General features: G+C 36.0%; 1 protein-coding gene across 3 annotated transcripts in view; it reads left to right on the forward strand.

Annotated features, from left to right (window-relative positions):
• ERCC6L2 (ERCC excision repair 6 like 2) overlaps positions 1–21,239 on the forward strand; it is a 135,817-nt gene that overhangs the window by 71,135 nt on the left and 43,443 nt on the right. For all 3 annotated transcript variants that reach the window (XM_053907866.1, XM_053907865.1, XM_053907864.1), the window contains exons 12-14: positions 1,159–1,254; positions 10,482–10,581; positions 16,954–17,106. In XM_053907866.1, the coding sequence (XP_053763841.1) occupies positions 1,159–1,254; positions 10,482–10,581; positions 16,954–17,106 (349 nt within the window). The remainder of the gene's footprint in view (positions 1–1,158; positions 1,255–10,481; positions 10,582–16,953; positions 17,107–21,239) is intronic.

The raw sequence follows: 21,239 nt of genomic DNA on the forward strand, positions 1-21,239 counted from the left end.
TAAAATCCCTTTTTAAATGGCATTTTTGCTCTGTTAACTCCTGAATTGGGGCTGCTAATCCTTCTGTTGTTCCCTCTTGCTCTTGCTCATGGTACATGGTTTCTTCACACATTTTGTAATTTTTTATTTTGAGCTTATCTATCTATAGAGGGGCTTTCCCCCTCTATTTTAGCCAGACATCATGCCAGCCACATAGGGATGGGAATCCATGTTTCTTGCTTGGCTTTTATTGACATCCTAAGAGTGAGGCACTTGATTACTGTTTCTGTACGGCCTCCACTGACATTACAGAGGCGACTGGGTTATAGCTGGGCAGAAATGAATGTCCCAGCTCCTCAGTCTTCTGTGATATCCTCTGAGTGGAGGTGAGAGGCACCCCATTTTAGTCAAGCAAGAGTGGAAATCTAATCTCCTCACTCAGCCTTTACTGACCAGGTTGGGATTCAGGTTATAGATTTTTTTTCCGTGGTGTTTACAAAAATAGGCGGGTTATTATCTAACATTTTCTGTGTTAAAAGTCTATACCTTTGCTGGTTCTTTAGCTAAAGGAAAAGGGCTTTTCTTGGGCCTTTTTTTTTGGTCTTGACTGTTGGCATTTCGTTTGCTGGTTTCTCCAGAACGCAGTCTGGGATTTTTAAGCAAAAACAAAGCTGGAGAACTCACTGTCATGTCCTTCCTTAGTTCTTATAGTCTCTAGCCATGCTTTGTTCTCTCTACCTTTCAGGTCTTACATTTATTTTATATATGATGCCCAGCATTTTAAGCTGCACTTACTGAGAGGAGTAAGAAGTGCATCTACTCCTGCCTTGGTTTTTAAAAATGTGTATATTACTTTATTTAGTTGGACCATACTTACAATTTTTAAAAATTATGTTAGGAAGACCTTACAGCATCGTATTTGAATATCCAAAACAATGAAAAAAAAACAGTACAACCTATTTACGTGGGCTTTAATGGTCAATTTCTTTTAGGATTATTCTAGAATGGTAGAAAAACTATTCTGTAGCTGTTTTGTTTGTGGCATGTTTGTGTTTTAATCATCTTTTATGATGTTAATGCAGTATTGTGTTGATTTGGTTACAGAAACCTGGCACAATTGAATTAGAAGGCAATGACTATGCTTTTGCTATTTGAATGTGCCCAATTCTGTTTCCTCAGGGCTGGTGGACTAGGCCTCAATTTTGTTGGTGCCAATGTTGTTGTATTGTTTGATCCTACTTGGAATCCAGCCAATGATCTTCAAGCAATTGACAGGTATAATACTGACAAAATTTAAAGTGACTTGCAAATACTTTGAATCTGAAAATACCCCCTTGTGATTCTCTTAAGTTGCTTTTATAATATGACTATGATTAGAAGACAGAGAAAACCTTATTTAAAAAAATTGCATTTAAGGGGCATCTGGGTGACTCAGTTGTGTCCAACTCTTTTTTTTTTTTTTAATGTTTATTTATTTTTGAGAGGGAGACCGAGCATGAGTTGGTGAGGGGCAGAGAGAGAGGGAGACACAGAATCCAAAGCAGGCTCCAGGCTCTGAGCTGTCAACACAGAGCCCAATGCAAGGCCCGAACTCACAATCTGTGAGATCATGACCTAAGCTGAAGTCAGATGCTTAACCGACTGAGCCACCCAGGTGCCCCTAAGTATCCAACTCTTGATCTCAGCTCAGGTCTTGATCTCAGGGTCATGAGTTGGGCCCTGCTGGGCATGGAGCCTACTTAAAAAAAAAAAAAAATGTAATTAAAAATTGTATTCAGATCTGAACCCAAATGGCAGGCTGATAATGGCAATTTATTTTCTTTCTATCTCAGAATCCCATTTTGACAGGATTGATTTAAGAAGGACAGGTGACTCAGTCAGTTAAGTGTCCAACTCTTGGTCTGGGCTCAGGTAATGATCTCACGGCTCTGTGGGTTCGAGCCCCATCTCGGGCTCTGCACTGACAGCATGGTGCCTGCTTGGGATTCTCTCTCTCTCTCTCTCTCTCTCTCTCTCTCTCTCTCTCTCTCTCTCTCTGCCCCTCTCCCATTTACACTTGCTTGCTCTCTCAAAATAAATAAGTAAAAACTTAAAAAAAAAAAAAAAAGGGAACAAACCCATCATACTGCAGGAAGATAGGAAAGGTCACTACTAGTAGATCAGAAGTTTGGGGAAACTCTCAGAAGGTAGAAGGCAGAATCTGTCTTACAACAGCATCTGTGTAATCAAGAAACCAGCAGAGAAAAGCCACAATCCAAAGTCAGCAGGAGAGCACAGAGAAATTGCAAGCTTGGGGTCAGTAACTATAGGATGTAGAAACAGACCAGAGTGAATTCTTGTTAGAAATTAATTAATGTGCTAACTCTAAAACAATTTCCTCTCCCATACCCAATATAAAGAGAGGTTGGCCTACAACAGATGCCCCTTGATCAAAACTGAAAGAATTGGGGGCGCCTGGGTGGCGCAGTCGGTTAAGCGTCCGACTTCAGCCAGGTCACGATCTCGCGGTCCGTGGGTTCGAGCCCCGCGTCAGGCTCTGGGCTGATGGCTCGGAGCCTGGAGCCTGTTTCCGATTCTGTGTCTCCCTCTCTCTCTGCCCCTCCCCCGTTCATGCTCTGTCTCTCTCTGTCCCAAAAATAAATAAAAAAAAAAACGTTGAAAAAAAAAAAAAAAAAAAAAAAAAAAAAAAAACTGAAAGAATTGTTTCATAAATTTTTTAAATAAGTGGGGAATCCAACTGACAAAAGGTTTTTACAGTGGGCATTAGGATCAGATCATAACGCAGAACTGAACCTGAAGGATTGCTTCCCAGGTCTCTGTGGAACACAAAACGGGGAAATGATTAAATAGACTTATGTACCTTCATGGAAATCCAGACCAGCTTTCCTGTGCAGTCCACCCAGTTCTTCATTTGTAATTATGAATGAAAAACTAAGAGTTATGAGACCTTTTATGGAGCGCCTAGGTGGCTCAGTCAGTTAAGCTTCCAACTTTGGCTCATGGTTCATGAGTTCAAACCCTGAGTTGGGTTCTGTGCTGATGGCTTGGAGCCTGGAGCCTGCTTCAGATTCTGTGTCATCCTCTCTCTCTGCCCCTACCCCACTCACACTCTTCTCTCTCTCTCTCTCAAATAAGCATTAAAAAAATTAAAAAAAAAAATAATTGTGAGACAGTTTAATAAAACCAGCAGTATGAAAGAAAAGGGCCAAGATGAAAAACTGACCCTGAAGGAAATAAAATAAGAATAGGGCACCCTGAAAAAAAGTGCATGGAAAAGAAAACTAGAAATGCTTAGAATTTAAAAGTGTTACCAAATAACTCATTACAAAGTCTGAGTAATAAAATGAAGAAGACTGAAAGTGAAAATTGATATGGAAAATAAAAGGAATGAATATTTGAAAACACAGTGACAGAGCAGGAGAAAAAACAGAAACACATCTTGCTGATATTTCTAAGTTCCAAAGATAAGGGGACTAAACAATGCCTGAATGAGAAAGAGGGAGAGGAAATTATTTATAAAAAAAAAAAAAAAAAAAAAAGAACAAAACAGATTACCAACAGATGAGAATCCCACTCATTTCTGCAAATCCCACTGTTCCTGCAAAATAGACTTTGAAGAACTGACTTTTCATCTGCATTATAGAATTCTAGAAGACAACAGAAGTTGTCAAAGTGACAAAATTCATATGATGTATCTGCAAGAAAATAATTTTGACTTATAGTTGTAATCAATGACTAAAATATCAATATGTGAGGGGAAATAAATCATCTGTTGACATCTAGGAACTGAAAAATTTATATTTAAGTCTAAATAATTATTGATGGTTTAGTTGAGAGACTTAATGTAGTTATAAAGAAAGGATTTTGAGAAATATAAAGGGATGGTATAAGAAAATTAATAAGAATCAAACACTAAAATTTCATATAATTTCAATAAAACATTGATAGGGTGGGGTAATTGTGTTAGAAGTTATATTTCATCAAAAAAGAATTTAGATATCCTGGTCAGATTTCAAATTTATGCCAAAAAAATGTGTTCTTAAATTTTTAGCCAAAAATTTAAGGACAACAACTAAAAGAAATTTTTTAAAAAATCACTGAGAAAATGTGATTATTTCAGTAAAATGATTGGAAATATGAGTGTATAGCAAGAGGTAAAAGAAACTAAGCATGGAAAATATAAAACCTAATGTAAACTGTGAGAAATAAAGCCAAACGTAAAACTTCCTTTTAAACAAAAAAAGAAGGTAAAAATGAAATGTTAGATTCAGATTTATGCTTATTGCTATAGATATAATTTTATATATTTATAAAATTCAAAAATACATAGAAGGTTAAAAATAAAATATATTTAAAATCTCATCAGGGAGATAACAAAAAGTAAGAACGGCAAAATATTAATAGACTTCAAGGCAAAATGCATTGAGGAAAACAAAATGGAACAATCGATGAGGAAAGTATAATAGTCACTACATAACAAAGACAAAACTCTTTTATGATGAGAAATGGGCAAATCTACAATCATGATGGGAAACTTAATATCCTTCTCTCAAAGATTAATAGATCAACTAGGCAAAAAAAGGAAGTATGTAAATTATTTGATTAACAGTTATTTAGCCTTTAACTTAATAAATGTATTTAACCATATAATAACTGAAAATACCCACTCCTTCAAAAAACGTTTTAGAGCATACTTTTAAATGACTATATATTTTAATAGAAACCACAAGGACTAGATTACATGCCTCTAATTAATACAAAAGACAAGACCCTAGAAAGTAACAATGAGCTTGTAGCTAATAAAAATCTCTCCATATGGACATTTTAAAATATAAAATATATTTTTAAATAACTCTTGTATTAAAGAGGAAATCAAAGAGTGATGCCAGCAAGATGGCAGACTGGAAGCTCTAGGTATATGTTTCCCCATGGGTGGATTTAAAAAACTAGACAGATTAAAATAACTTTATGGAAGCTATTTAAATCGAAGATCTACAGTTATCAAGCAAACTCCCAATCAAGAAGAAGCTATATTCAAAACTGTAGGAAATTTCATGGCATTTTTACCCATTCTTGCCTCACCCCATTTCCTGGCACAGCACAGCCAGGAAGAGGAAGTAACAGTTCCCTGTTCCCCCCCTCTCAGGTTGGAAAGAGCAGTGTGGAACTCCTTTGCAACTTTCTAACCTATCTGTGAGCTGCCAGAGGGAATGGTTTCTTTTTCACCTGACAGTGCTTAGGTAAGAAACGGTGGCATAGCTTGGATCTCAGACTGGCAGAAGCTGTTGAAGACAGTTATAGGCCATTCATTGTGCATGAAAGCAGTAGTGGGACTGTATATTACAGTAGAGGAATACAGTAGAATATATCTAAAGCCCTGAGAAGAGGCTGAGATGAGACTTTTTGAGAAAGTAAGACATTTAAAAGCAGTTGTGTATACAGGAGATAACGGAAAACATACACACACAAACACACAGGCCCTGGTCACACATAACCAAAAATGACCAAAGACATTTTTTTTTTTTAATTTTTTTTTTTAACGTTTATTTATTTTTGAGACAGAGAGAGACAGAGCACGAATGGGGGAGGGTCAGAGAGAGGGAGACACAGAATCTGAAACAGGCTCCAGGCTCTGAGCTGTCAGCACAGAGCCCGACACGGGGCTCAAACTCGCAGACCACGAAATCATGACCCGAGCCAATGTCGGCCGCTTAACCGACTGAGCCACCCAGGCGCCCCCCAAAGACAATTTTTTAACCCTTACCCTGAGCTGCTCCTAAGACTCAAGACACAGCCTGCTAATTAATGAATGTTTTCAATAATAGTTTGCAAAGACTAGAAGTGGCTGTTTTATCAATGGCCAATTTTTAATGAAAAAGTACAAGGCATTTATAAAGAAAGAGGAAAACTAGCTCATTCAGAGGAACAAATTAAATCTTCTAAAGAAACACAGGCATAGGACTTACTAGACAAAGAGTTTAAAACAACTGTCTTAAAGAGCTAAATGGAAACATGGACAAAGATCTAAAGGAAATCAGGAAAACAACATATAAACAAAATTAAAATATTAGCAAAGAGATTGAAATTATGTATATATAAAAAGAACAAAGTAGAAACTCTGAACCTGAAAAATATAATAACTGAAATGAAAAAAAAAGTCACTAGAAAGAGTCATCATATTTGGGCAGTAAACTTGAAGACAGATCTGAGGAGCAACAAACCAAAAGACTGAAACAAAGGAAAATGAACATAGCTTAAGGAACTCATGGAACATATTAAATAGACCAATATACACATTGTAGGAATACAAAAGAAGAGAGAGAAAAGGACAAAGCTATTTGAAGAAATAATGACTGAAATAATAACGTCCCAAATTCAAAGGAAAGACATTAATATGCAAATACAGGAAGCTTAACAAACACCAGGTAGGGTAAACCCAAAGAGACTCACACTGAGACAGGTTATCAAACTGGAGAAAGTCTAAGACAGATCTTGAAAGCAGCAAGAGAAAAATGACCTGTAGTGTACAAGAGATTCCCCAGTAAGATTATTAGCAGATTCTCAACAGAAACCTTACAAGCCAGGAGGCAGTAGAATGATATGTTTAAAGTGCCAAAAGAAAAGAACATCAACAAAGAATTCTATATCAGCCAAAACTGTCCTTCAAAACTGAGGGAGAAACTAAAGCATTCCCAAACAGAAGCTGAGTTTATTACCACTCGACCTTCCCTAAAAGAAATGCTGAGAGACTTTCAAGTTCAAATTAAAGGACTCTAACAGTGACTCAAAACCATATAAAAATATAAAATTCTCCAGTGCTAGTAAGTACAGGGACAAATATAAAACACCAGTCTTACTATAATTTTGGTTTATAAATCTACTTTTTATTTTTTATTTAATGAAACTTTCACAGTTTGTTTTTAAGTTTCTTTATTTATTTGAGAGGTGAGTAGGGGCAGAGAGAGTCCCAAGCAGGCTCCACACTGTAAGCACAGAGCCCAACATAGCACTCAAACTCATGAACCATGAGATTATGACCTGAGCCAAAATCAAGAGTTGGACACTTAACTGACTGAGAGCCACCAAGGCACCCCTATTTTTTTTTTTTTTTTTTAATTTAAAAGACAAACGCAGGGGCATCTGGCTGGCTTAGTTGGTAGAGCATACAATCTTGATATCGAGGTTGTGGGTTCAAGCCCCACGCTGGGTGTTGAGATGACCTAAAAATAAAATCTTTTAAAAACATAAAATACAAATGCATGAAAATAAATATAAATCTGTGTTAATGAATAATGAATATAAAGATTTAATTTTTGATATCAAGCACAAAGGTGGGGACAAAGCTGCAAAGGAGAGTTTTTTAATGCAATTGAAGTTAAGTTGATATCAGTTTAAGGTAGATTGTTATAACTTTTGGATGTTATATGTAATCTTCATAAAGAAAATATCTATAAAATATACACAAACAGAAATGAGAAAGGAATCAAAATGTGTCACTGAAAAATCACATAACACAAAGGAAGGCAGTAATGGAGGAAATGAGGGACAAAATAGCCATGAGACATACAGAAAACAAAATAGCAAAAGTAAATCCTTCCCTGTCATTAATACATTTAAATGTAAATGGATTAAACTTTCCAATCAAAAGATACAGATTGGCAGGATAAATTAAAAGCAACAACACACGGCATGCCAACTTACGCTGTCTATAAGACATTCACTTTAGGTTTAAGGACATGAATGAGTTAAAAGTGAAAGGATGAAAAAAGATATTTCATCCAAATAGTAACCAAAAGACAGGAGGGGTAGTTATTCTAATATCAGACAAAATAAAGTTTAAATTGAAAACTGTTATAAGAGACAAAGGATGGCATACAATGATAATTCTTGATTTAACTCACCCAGAAGCTATGACAAATAGAAACATAAATATACCAAATAAACAAGCTGTAAAATATATAAAGCAAACATTGACAGAATTGAAAGGAGCAGTACACAACTCTACAATAGTAGTAGGAGACTTCAGTACTCCACTTTCAATAATGGATAGAACATCTGGTCAGAAGATCAATGAGGGAAGAAAGACTCGAATGACATTATAGACAAGTTGGACCTAACAGACATATACAGAATTCTCCTTCCAACAATTTTAGATTGTTGAAATTACACATTTTTCTCAAGTGCACAGGAAACATTCTTCATGATAGGGCATATGTTAGGTTACAAAACATGTTAATAAATTTTAAAAGATTGAAATTTTATAGTTTCATTTCCAAACACAATAGAATGAAATTAGAAATCAACAGCAGAAGAAACACTGGAAAATCCACAGATATGTTGAAATTAAACAACATGCTCTTAAGCATCCACTGGTTTTAAAAAGAAATCACAAAAGAAATTAGAAAATTGAGAAAAAGGAAAAGGAAAACACAACATATTCAAACTTATTCAATGCAGTGAAAGCAGTGCTAATTTTATAGCTGTAAACACATTAAAAAAGAAGAAAGGTCTGAAATCAACTCTCCAACCTTATACCTTAAGGAGCTAGAAAAAGAACAAATTAAACCTAAGGCTAGCAAAAAGAAGTAATAAAGATGAAAACAGAGATAAATGAATGAATGAATGAATGAATGAATAAAACAGAGATAAATGAAATAGACTAAAAACAATAGAAAACAACAAAACCATGAGCTCTTTTTCAAAATGATCAACAGACTTGACAAACCTTTAGCTAGATTGACTAAGAGAAGACTGAAATAACTGAAATCAGAAGTGGAAAAGGAGATGTTACTATTGATGTAATAGAAAGGATTATAAGTACTATAAATGGTTGTACATCAGCAAATTAGATAATCCAGATGAAATGAACAAATTTGAAGAATCATATAACTTACCAAGACTGAAACATGAAGAAATAGAAAATATGAATAGACCAACAACTAGAAGATTGAGTCAGTAATTAAAAATGCCAACAAACAGAAACCCATGACCAGATGGCTTCACTGATGAATGCTACCAAGCATTTAAACAAGAATTAATACCATTCTTCCCCAGGCTCTTACAAAAACTTGAACACTTCCTAATTCATTCTGTGAGGCCAGCATTACCCTGATATCAAAGCTTTTATGGGATAGGCAGTGTTATCCTACCCATTTTACATGTGAGGAAGCTGAGGCACAACAAACTGAAGTAACTTGCTGAAGTTCACAGCCAATGATTTCAGGATCTGAATTCATGCGCTCTTACAGAGCCCACACTTTTAACCAGCTTCACACCACTGACAGCTATCAAGGAAAATAATCACATGAAAGCCACAGAAAAATTTTCACTTTTTTTTTTCTTTTGTCTTAACAACATATCAAGACCTAGTATCTTATTTATCCTAGGGTACTGTGTTTTGGTATTCAGTTTAAATTAGTTGACAATAAAACTAAATGAACAACATTTCTCTTTTCCTCCCTGCCCTTCAATTAACTCTGGCAGGAGGAACCAAGAAGAGAAAGGAAGATTTTGACCTCCATACTGTATAACAGTTCCTCAGTACTTATTTTCATGGTAAAAAGACCATCACTTAACATATCCCTACTTAATGGACCCAGAAATTGATGAAGCATAGGTCTAAAGTAACATGTTGTAAGGTTTTTGTCTGTAAAGAATATGTATTCTAAAGAATCTATCCTATTTACGAAACAATTGAGCACACACCCAAAAGACATTTCCTTAGATCCATTTAAAAAAAATTTTAAGACTCAAATCCACTGTGAGAAAGAAAGGGATTATGAGCCCCTCTATATCTAGCCTGCAGGATGAAAGTGAGAATGCAGTAATTTACCCTGGCTGTGCTGTGCCACAAGAGGCCCCATCCCCCTTTTCGGGTACAAGATGTGCAGGGCCCCAAGACACCCTCTAGTAGTAAAGTCCTTTTCTATTAGGAGTACGGTACTGGGTGAAGGAGGCAGAGAGAGCATCAGATACAACAACATAGAGTGACCTTATAAGGTCAAAAATTTTCACCAAATTTTAAGTTTCAAACATCAGTACCCCCACTCCCCAAATTGTGACTGTAACAGGTATTTAGAAATAGGTGACCTCATTCAGAGCATCCAATAAAGCCTTCACCTGAGAGAAGCTGCCAGGACTAGATCTATGGTTCACCAGTGGGGTGAATCAGTGCTAATTATTGTCTTAATTAGCACTATAGTCCCTGTCAAAATACCTGGGCTGCTGGTAGTCAACTGAGTGAATTCAGACAGAAATCTCTGTGAAATGAGGGCTGCAAATCTGCACTTCTGTAGGCTTGCCAGTTGATTAACTGTTCCCTTCCCCCATTTTAAACAGTGTCATTGAGGTATAATTAACATAGAATAAACTGCACATATGTTTCTTTTTAAGTTAAAATTTTAGTAATGTTCCATTTTTTTTTTTTTTTTTTTGTCCTAAAGCTACCTCCTGAACCTTGCTTCACTTGTTTTTTGTTCGCTTTTTTAAAAATCTTTTTACAGAGCATATAGGATTGGGCAATGCAGGGATGTGAAAGTGTTTAGGCTGATATCTTTGGGAACTGTGGAGGAGATCATGTACTTACGACAGGTATACAAGCAGGTAAATATATTTCCCTTTTCCAGATTAAGAAGTAAACGTTTGTCTATATCAAAACTTCCAGAAATTTGTGTAAAAATGTTTTTAATTTCGTTTTAACTGTAATATGGAATTTAATAAGATTATGAAATATACTGTAGAATAAATCCTGTAAAACAGATTCTTACTTTCATTGAATTTTAGAGCTGAAATTTTCTTTGAGTAGTGCTTCTTGAGCTTTAATGTGTACATGAATTACTTAGGGATGTTCAAACTACAGATTCTAATTTAGTAGCTCTGGGTGGAGCCCAAGATTCAAATTTTTAACAAGCTCCCAGGAGTGCCAACACTACTGCAGACTATAATTTGAGTAGCAAGGTCACAGCTTCCCAGCCTGTGGGCCAAGACATAATGATATGCTACAGGCGGGACACAGGTGCACCGACACAATGATCACACAGCTCTCTGGGCAGCAAGATTACCTAAACCGACTTCCAACCTTAAGAAACCTTTCCAGGTAGGTGTTCATATGTTACCCTTTTCCGTGTGTACCATGACATGAAGAAAACTGGGGGAAAATGCCTTAAAGATATCTAATGCAATCATCTCATGTTGTACATAATGAAACTGGGACCCGGGGATACCCCAGTAAATGGAATTATAGGAATACAACGCAAGTGTATTAACTACTGTGCTGGTGCTTTTAGTGTTCATCTGAAATTGCATTAACTCTTTAATATCCTTACAGTATTAATTACTTCACCATTTATATCTCTAAATAAAATTTATTTAGTTTATAATTGCTCACTTGAGAAGATCTGGAATGAGGCTCAAGTTTAATTATAAATGTTAAATTTGAATTACTCCCTATATATTCTGTTGGCATCTATTTAAGAGCAAACATCTGCCACATGTGGTGGTAGTTAACCTAAAAATGATCCAATCTTAAATTTATGCTATTTTCTTAATTCTAAAAATAGAATTGTACACAGCAGTTTTTGTTTTTTCTTAAAGCACTTAGCTCTATAAGAAACCTGTCATCTTTTTGTTCTTGGGTATAGCACAACTACTTGAACATTATTTTGTTCAGGTATATTTAACCAATCTTGGGAAAAAGTAGGACATTATTCTTTTCATCTTAGGAGTAGTTCTTTAGAATAAATTTCTGTTGTTTTAAGCCACCCAGTTTGTGACATTTTGTTAAAGCAGTCTTAGGAAACCAATACAGTCTTAAAGGCAGATATTGTAAATTTAACTACATTTTTAATGTGAAACTTATGTATGACAGAGGAACAACAAGCCAAATTTAAAAAGTGTCTAGGAAGAAAATTTCCACATATGATAAACAAAGGATTGGCATCTATAATACATAAAGAACTTCCACAAATCAATAAAAAGACTATAATTTTGCATTTTATTGAAGAAAAAACACAAATGGTTAACCCATATATGAAAAGATGCTTAACCACAGTTGTAATTTAGAAATATAAAATAATAACGTGTTACACATATTCTGCAAAGACTTAGTGAGGTTGTGTGTGTGTGTGTATGTGTTTAGGGAGGCAGGGAGATTGGTGATATTCATTATTGGTGAGGGTATTTGTACAGAGATACTCATATACTATTTTTGAGAATATAACTTGGTACACTGATTTTACAGGCTAATATCACAACATATTAAAACACATAGTATGTTCTCCCTATCTACCTTACAGAAATATTCTCACATATGCACAGTGAAAGATGACAAGGATTTATATTTGGTATTGTTAGTATTTGTTTAAAAAATGAAAAAAGAAACAGCCTTAATGTCCAATAATAACAATGGTAACATAAATTCTGATACACCCAATAGCAGAAAAAAAAACTATAGAGCAGACATACTGATCTGGCAAGATCTCCAAGACATTTCTAAGTGAGATTAAAACAAAACAAAACAAAACAACACAACTTGCAGAACAAGTATATCAGTTATGTTGATGCATAAAGTTATCTCTGTATATGTATATAAATAGCTCTAACTGCACTGAAAAAAGATCTAGAAGGATATACCTAAATATTACAGTGTTGCTAAGACTGATAAAGGATGATCTGTATTATTCAAAGGGAAATTTCACTTTGATGTTTTTGTTCGTATTTGTTGTGATAATGCATTCAGACATTTTATACTTTTAAAAAATAAAAACATCACTTACATAGCAACTGTCTTCCTTCATGTTTGGAGCATAATCTAAAGTTTGGCATTCAGAAATTCACCTTTCATTTTTACATGTGTACATGTATATATGTGTGTGTGTGTGTGTGTGTGTGTGTGTATATATATGTATATGTATATGTATATATATATATATGTGTGTGTGTAATTTAGAAATATATTTGTATTGGCAGAAGAAGTCCGAGAATACCACAAAGAACACCCAATTAACTTCACCCAAATTTCCCAGTTAACATTTGTCACGTTTGCTTTTCTCTTTCCCTCAGCCATGATCTTTATTTATTTTTCTGAACCATTTGAGAGAAAGTTGCAGATTTATCACCTCTAAGTTCTCTAGTGTGTATTCCCTCCAAAAGACACTCTCCTGTTTAGATGTACATATAAAAATAGTTTTATGCATTCTAACATTCAATTTTGTGTGTTGTTTTGCACTTGCTTTGTCCCCCTATTACCCTCTCCAGAATGCAGTTATCCAAATCAAGAAACTAACATTGATACAACATTACCTTGTAAACCACAAAACTCATTCAGATTTCACTAACTTTCCTGGCAATTTCTTGTCTCCTTTTTCCTTTCTGGTTCAGGATCCAATCCAGGATCATGGTTACCAACTTTTTCTTTTCATGTCTCTTTAGTTTTCTTCAACTGGAGTAGTTACCCAAACCCCCTTTGTCTTTCATGACCTTCACAGTGTTAAAGAGTAAGGCCTTTCCTTGTGTTAGCTCTCTTTTAAAATAGGTCCATTTGATGTTTCCTCATGTCCAGATTCAAGCCAGGAACCCCTGGCAAGAATAGTACAGAAATGACTCTATGTTCTTCTCATTGCGTTGGTCAGAAGGCACCTGGTGATGACCTGTCCCACCATTGGTGATGCTAACCTTGATCACCAGTTTTGTGCCTGCCAGCTTTCTTCACTGCAGAGTCACCATTTTTTCCCTTAGTAAGTATTTTATGGGGACATCCTCTGAGACTATGCCAATATCCTGTTCCTTGTCAAGCCCGTACCCGTCAGCCCTAGCATTCACTGATGAAACCCACCTGACTCAGCCACCACTGTGATGATTGTCAGATGGTGATTTTTTAATTTCCAGGATTCCTTCTTTATTTGTTGCTATTCTACCATAAAAAAGAGCTTGCCCTTCTTTTCTATTAATATATTTGGACTCGGGATATTAGTAATATTACTCTATATTAGTAATAGATTACATTACAACCTATTGAATATCACTGTGTATTTTGGTGTTCAAACTGTCTCAGTTTTGTCCAGTGAGAACCCTTTCAAGCTGGCTTCTGTGTCATTTGTCAAGCTTCCATCATTCATTATGCATGTCCTTATGGTGGTAGGCTAATGTTCTCCCAAAGATATCTACATCAAATCCACCTGGATTCTCTGGGTGGGCCAATGTAATCACTAAAGGGAGTGGGAGTATGCAGGAGGATCAGAGAAAGGAGAGAAGGAGATGTGACAGCAGAAGCAAGGGGTCATAGAGGATTATATGAAGATGCCATGCTACTGCCTTGAAGATGGAAGAAGGGGCCATGACTTTTTAACATGATGAACACTACTTTTCTTTCTACCTCTTGCGTATCCTGAATGTTGTTAGGAAGAAATCCAAACATTTTGTATCCTTGAATGGGTTTTTCTTAAGCCGGAAACTAAGCTACATTTTCCAATTACTGACTCTTTTCCCTTCCCCTCTTTAATTCCAACCCTATTTTTTATAGCAGCCTACAGATGGATGTATCTGACCTTCACTTTTAGGGGAGCCACTTTGAAAAACTTCTTTTAAGTATAAAACAATGTGCCTTTTATAAATTTTGCGATAAAGTAGGGAACTTCTAAAGATTCAGATTAACGCTTACAAGTTGGTGATTACATTAAGTAGTTGCAGTGTGACTATACAGTGTTTAAGAGTCAGGAGCAAAGAGTGAAATCATCTGGACTATCAGGTACATCAGTTGCTATTGTTGTGATTCCATATTTCCTGGACTATAGTCCATGTTTCTGGGGCATTGAAACCAACTGATCAACTTGGATGTTGATTCAAAGCTTCCTCAAACTAAGGTCCCAAGGATCTTGTTTTATTTTTATTATTTTTTAATGTTCATTTATTTTTGTGAGAGAGAGAGAGAACACATGTGTTCATGCATGTGAGCAGGGGAGGCACAGAGAGAGAGGACAGAGGATCCGAAGTGGGCTATGTGCTGACAGCAGAGAATCTGATGCGAGGCTTGAACCCATAAAACTGTGACATCATGGGGGCGCCTGGGTGGCTCAGTCGGTTAAGCGGCGGACTTCGGCTCAGGTCATGATCTCGCGGTCCGTGAGTTCGAGCCCCGCCTTGGGCTCTGTGCTGACAGCTCAGAGCCTGGAGCCTGTTTCAGATTCTGTATCTCCCTCTCTCTGACCCTCCCCCGTTCATGCTTTGTCTCTCTCTGTCTCAAAAATAAATAAACGTTAAAAAAAAATTTTTTTTTAAATAATAAATAAATTAAAAAAAAAACAAAAAACAAAAAAAACACTGTGAGATCATGACTTGAGCCAAAGCCAGATACTCAACTGACTGAGCTACCCAGGTGCCCCTCAAGGGTCTTGTTTTAAAAAGGACATCTTGGAGGCACCTGGGTGGCTCAGTCGGTTGAACATCCAACTTTTGCTCAGATCATGATCTCATGGCTTGTGGGTTCAAGCCCCGCGTTGGGCTCTGTGCTGACAGCTCAGAGCCTGGAGCCTGCTTCAGATTCTGTGTCTCCCTCTCTCTCTGCCCCTCCCCCATTCACGTGCATGTGCTCTCTCTCTCTCTCTCAAAAATAAACGTTAAAAAATTTCTTTAGTAAAAAATAAATAAAAGGGAACTCCTGGAGATGAGAAATTGTTACAAGTATAAATTTTGAATTCAGCCAAATCCAGGTATAAATTCTAGAAATGACACTTCTTGGCTAGACAGCTGTGAGAAGGCACTTAATTTCTCCAAATTTTAGTCTTTATTTCCAAAAAGAAAATAGCAATGTCTTATAGGGTTGTACGCATTGAATGAGAGAATGTACAAATGCTACACAGGTAGTAAGTATTCAAAAAATAATATTATTAATAAGAATTATTTCATGGGCACCTCAGTGGGTTGAGCATCTGACTCTTGATTTTGGCTAGGGTCATAATACCAGGGTTGTGGGATTGAGCCCCATGTTGCATTGGGCTCCATGCTGAGTGTGGAGCCTGCTTGGGATTTTCTTTCCCTCAATCTCTCTCTCTCTCTTTCTCTCTCCCTCCTCCCTCCCTCCCTTCTTCCCTCCCTCTTTCCTTCACCCCCCTCCTTCCCTCTCCCTCTCCCTCTCCCTCTCCCCCCTTCCTGCTTCCTCTGCCCCTCTCCCCGACTCATACGTGCTTACACACACTCCCTCAAATTAAAAAAAGAATTATTTCAGTTGCCTATAGTAATTTAGTATAGTGCAAAGCAACTTCTTACTAATCCTTACGTTAACAACAGACTACGGTTATTTTCCACTCTGTGCATTCTTTGTTTCTTTCAAGAAATTTTAAAGTGTACATGGGGTTAATCAGATTATATTTATATTTAGTAAAATATCTAGCAAATAAAGAAATACACTAATGTTACTAAAGTGATAAATGTCCTTCAGGATTCCTTCTGTATTTCAAATTGTTTCAAAGATGCCTAAATGTTTCTAAACAGTGATTGAGTTTTGCTGTTAGTTGACAGTATAACAATGGCTACAATTAGGGTTTGATACTAATGTGGTTATCATGTAGTTACTAAGTTATAATTTAACTTTGGTGAAATAGTGATGATTTTTGTCAGTTTTAGTAGTTCCTATTGTAATGAGTCTAGAAAGGAGAAAAGTGTAGTCAGATGTATTACATGCCTTTATCATTAAACATTTTACATCAAGTGAATATTGCGTAGCAATGGGATCTTGACTCGGTTGGTAGAACACATAAAATAGGAAATGTAAGATCTCTTCTTCAATAAGACTGGCCAGTTTATTATTATTTATTTCGCCATAATGGCAACATCTGCCAGCGAAATTGAAATAAAATTTCCTCCCTAAGGAGATTCTGCCTGCTCCAGCTAAAGCTGTGTATATACAGAGAATGCCAGGAAATTCTGACATATTGTTGGAGCAAACACTTCAAAAATATCTTGTGTTTTTTTCTGTTTTAGCAACTTCACTGTGTGGTGGTTGGAAGTGAAAATGCCAAGCGATATTTTGAAGCAGTTCAAGGATCAAAAGAACATCGAGGAGAGCTTTTTGGGGTTTATAATCTGTTCAAACTAAGGTCCCAAGCGTCTTGTCTTACAAGGGACATCCTGGAGGTGTGAAATTGTTGCCTGACCTTTTCAGTACTATTTTAAATACAATTTTCTCCAACAGGAAACTTGAAATATAACTGCTGGTATCTTTTCAAAGAACTTTGGGGTTTTCTTGTAAAAAATGCCTTGTGTTTAGAATTTCTACTTTTAGAAATAGGAAATGAATTATTGTACCTCAAAACTAAGATTTCCCCATGCATAGTTAATAAGTAATGTCTACACACAAATACAGATACATATAGTACATAGTATGACCTCCCAAGACCATTTTCAGACTGGCAGAAAGAAATGTAGTATTTTGAAAACAGCTGCTAAGTCAGGAACTTAAAAGAGACTTTCCTAAATAAACAAAATTATAAAATGTGTTTTGATTAAAAGTTACCAAATACTCCCTGAGATGCACTCTCATGTCTCATGGAGACTTTTGTTTTCTGTTCCCAATAAAAATTCCACACCAATATTTCAAACTCTCCCAGTTGTGTTCATCCTTAGCATACAGATGTTTCTTATTCTTCAAACAGAAATTTACATCTTTTTTTTAATTGCTTAAATTCTTTGATATACCAGAATACTATGGATATTAACCTATTTTCCAGTTGATACTGATATGAGTATCATAAAATCCTGGAATATCATATGTATCAACTTCCTTTTCATATAGATGAGGAAAATGAGCCTCAGAAAATTCAAGGATGTTTCCCTTAGCTTTTCAAAAGCTTCACGTACTTGATTGAATAGTGAGTTTCATAAAAACAGTTATTGGTCCCTGTCCTTAAAGAATGTAGACCATCTTGATGAGAGGTGAAAGAGAACACTTACATAATGAACATGTAACATCAATAAGCATGGTAAGCAAGATGGCTAAGAGGAAGATGTGTATCGTATGTATTCTGTAAATATTGCAACTATTATACAGTGTCTGGTGTATACTGCTGAATTTTTATTTTATAGTAACTATTTGATTTGAATTGAGTGGCCCATTTAAAGTCCCCCTGTCTTGAGTTGCCTGTCTGGCTCAGTCAGAAGTGCATGCGACTCTCGATCTTAAGAGTCGTGAGTTCAAGGCCCACGTTGGGTGTAGAGATTACTTATAAATAAATAAATAAAAATAAAGTCCCCTGTCTTTTTCTTGTTTTGAGTATGCTGTCTATTTCATGGACTTCTTCTTTCCCATTTCTCTTTTATAATCAGAGCCTTGTTAGTATTCCAGTATTCCAGGCCACCCCTCAGATCCTACTTCCATCTCAGAGTACTACCCAACATACCAACTTGTATTTGTGTTTTTCATTTGAAATTATTATCTATAAAATATGTTAGCATTATATTACTTCTCCTGTTTTCTCTTATTTATCAAATAGTTGAGCCCTCTATTTTAACAGAATAGCAACCTATTCCTCAAGCAAATGTTAAGTAAGACATTCAGTATGACAAGTTATTAAATGGGATGTTCGCTTGTTTTCTGGTTGTCCTAAGTATATCTTGTTTCTCCTCCAGGATTGTTGACTAATGACAGGACTCTCCATGTCTTACATTTTTCTCGTGGCAAAATGTGCTTAACTTCTTGCCAGGCACATTATCAGCACCGCAATATTTGTTATGAGTAAGAATTTAAAATTATTCAGGCCAGGTGCTTACAGGGCAGTCTTTTGCTCTAAAAAAATAAAGTAAATAAATAAACAATAAATAGCAAAATTATTCAGGCCTCATTAGATTCATGCTCCTTTTGGCCAAACAGTGTTTTAAAATATTCTAAGCCCTGTATAATGGAAGCATATATCACAAAGTAAAATAATTATTTTACTTACTATGAGACATTTTTAATTTTTAAAGGCTGTAGAAAATCCCTTTTAAAATGTTTTAAGATGTAGAAATTTTAATTCATAGAACACTTTTAACCTGATGATTTCCAGACAGTTCTTTTTTTTTTTTTTTTTTTTTTGGTTAGTTTTGGTTTTTTCGTTTTTTTCTTTTTCATTTATTCACTTAACTTCAAGTTATTTAGTTAACATACAGTGTGGTATTGGTTTCTGGAGAAGAACCCAGTGATTCATCACTTACATACAACACCCAGTGCTCATCCCACCAAGTGTCCAGGCAGCTTAGTTCTACTTTGCACTAACTTTGTTATCTTTGTCATGGTCCCACTTTAGAGATAGATATTGAGAGTTAATTGCACAAATATTTACTGAGTGTATGCCAAGTGTCAAGTACTATACATCATAGAGCTAGGCATACAGAAATGAATGAAATAGACAAAAAGCTCTACTCACTGAAAAACTTACGTTCTATTTTGGGGAAACAAATAAGCAGAAAAAATAATGATGCATAGAGTTTATTATGATGACAGGCTCTGAAGATAAAAATAGAGCAGGTAGAAGATGAATGACTTCTGGAGATCGAATGCCCAGCATTGTGATTATAGTCAATAACACTGTATTATACGTTTCAAAATTGCTAATGGACTAGATCTTAAATGTTCTCCCCACAAAAAAGAAATGCTAATTCTATGGCATAATAGAGGTGTTAGCTAAAACTATGGTGGTAATCATACGGCAATATATAAATGTATCAAAACACGCTATACACCTTAAACGTACACAGTGTTATATGTAAATTGTATCCTAATTTTTAAAAATAGAGCAGGGAAGGGAAATTGGGAGACTGTCAAGAAAAGAGCATTGCAGTTTTAGATGGAGTAGCCAAGGAAGTGCTCACTGTGAGGTTGCAACTGATTCTTTGAGGAGATGGCAGGAGGAAGATGTATTCTACGTAGAGGAACAAATGCGAAAGCCCGCAGGACAAACATGCCCAGCATAATTTCAAAACGGCAGGAAGGCCCTAGTGGCTGGAGTGGAGTGAACAAGAGAGCAAGAGATGGGGCCGGAGAGATGAGAGGAAGCCAGATCACGTGAGAACTTTGAGTGAGACAAAAAGCAATTAGAGGGTTCTGAACAGAAGAGAAACATAGTCTGACCTATACATCTAGATTAAATATTACGAATTAGGCTATCAAAGTACAAAAGCAGAAGCAAAATGCCAGGTAGGAGGATACTGCAATAATCTAGCCAAGGGATGATGGTGATTTGGACTAGAGCGATCATGGTAGATGGTGTGAGAAGTGATTGGAGTCTGAATATATTACTCAGGTGCCACTGACAGGATTTGCTGATGGATTAGGTATAGGGTCTGAGAAAAAAAGAGGAGTTAAGGATGATACCAACATGGTTGGCCTGAGAAACAAAAGACCAGAGTTGCCATTTACCTTTCACAAGAAGGTTGCAACAGGATTGAGGATCTCTGGTGCTCCCTGTTCCATCTGTTGTAGCCATTTGGCTTCTGTTGAAAGAATAAAGGCAGTACTGGGAAGCAGACCCCCTCCCCCGCCCGCCCACCTCCCTTGCAGTAACAGCCTCTAGGCATTGAGAGAAAATATCTCAACAAACTATTTATCGTTCTCCAGAGTTCTGTAGGGGAGATTCTCACTTGTTGCCCTGGATACCAGGTGGCTGGAATCACGCCACCGGTACATATGCGTATCTGTAAGTTGGGCATTTGTAACTCTGGTGATGGTAGTGGTTATTTCCCCTGTTCAGTAAACAGAACCTTAAATAGAAAAATAAATTGATTTCCTTTTGAAGGAGAATTTAATATTCTAGAATCTAGGCCATTAAATACCTTTGCTGAATGATACACCAAAAGCTTTAAAAGCATAAATACTTTCCCAAAGGATGTAGCAAGCCTGTTACACAATTAAGATCTTTTTTTTTTTTTTAGTTTCATATTAGATGGTCCTTTTCATTTGATGTCTGTTACACTGAAGGAATCAATAAACATTTTAATGAATATGAACTAAATGAATAAAATAAATTTTAATGAATATGAACTAAATAAATACATTAACAATATAGGCTAGAATATCAAATTCCCAATATTCAACATTATCTGTAGTGTTTGAAATGTTGTTAATATGTCCTTACCTTAGCTATTGTGTAGACATAGTTACTATGGATATTGTTACTGGGTAAATATGTAACATTGTTTTTATTCTCCCTCCCGTACCAGAACTTTTAGTGGAGTTGGCTGGAAAGTATTATTTTCTATCTTAAAAAGAAGCTTTAATACAAGAAATAAGTGTA

This window comes from Panthera pardus, unplaced genomic scaffold (genome assembly GCF_024362965.1).
Source record: "Panthera pardus isolate Hobbes unplaced genomic scaffold, ASM2436296v1 HiC_scaffold_20, whole genome shotgun sequence".
NCBI classification, from domain to species: Eukaryota; Metazoa; Chordata; class Mammalia; order Carnivora; family Felidae; genus Panthera; species Panthera pardus.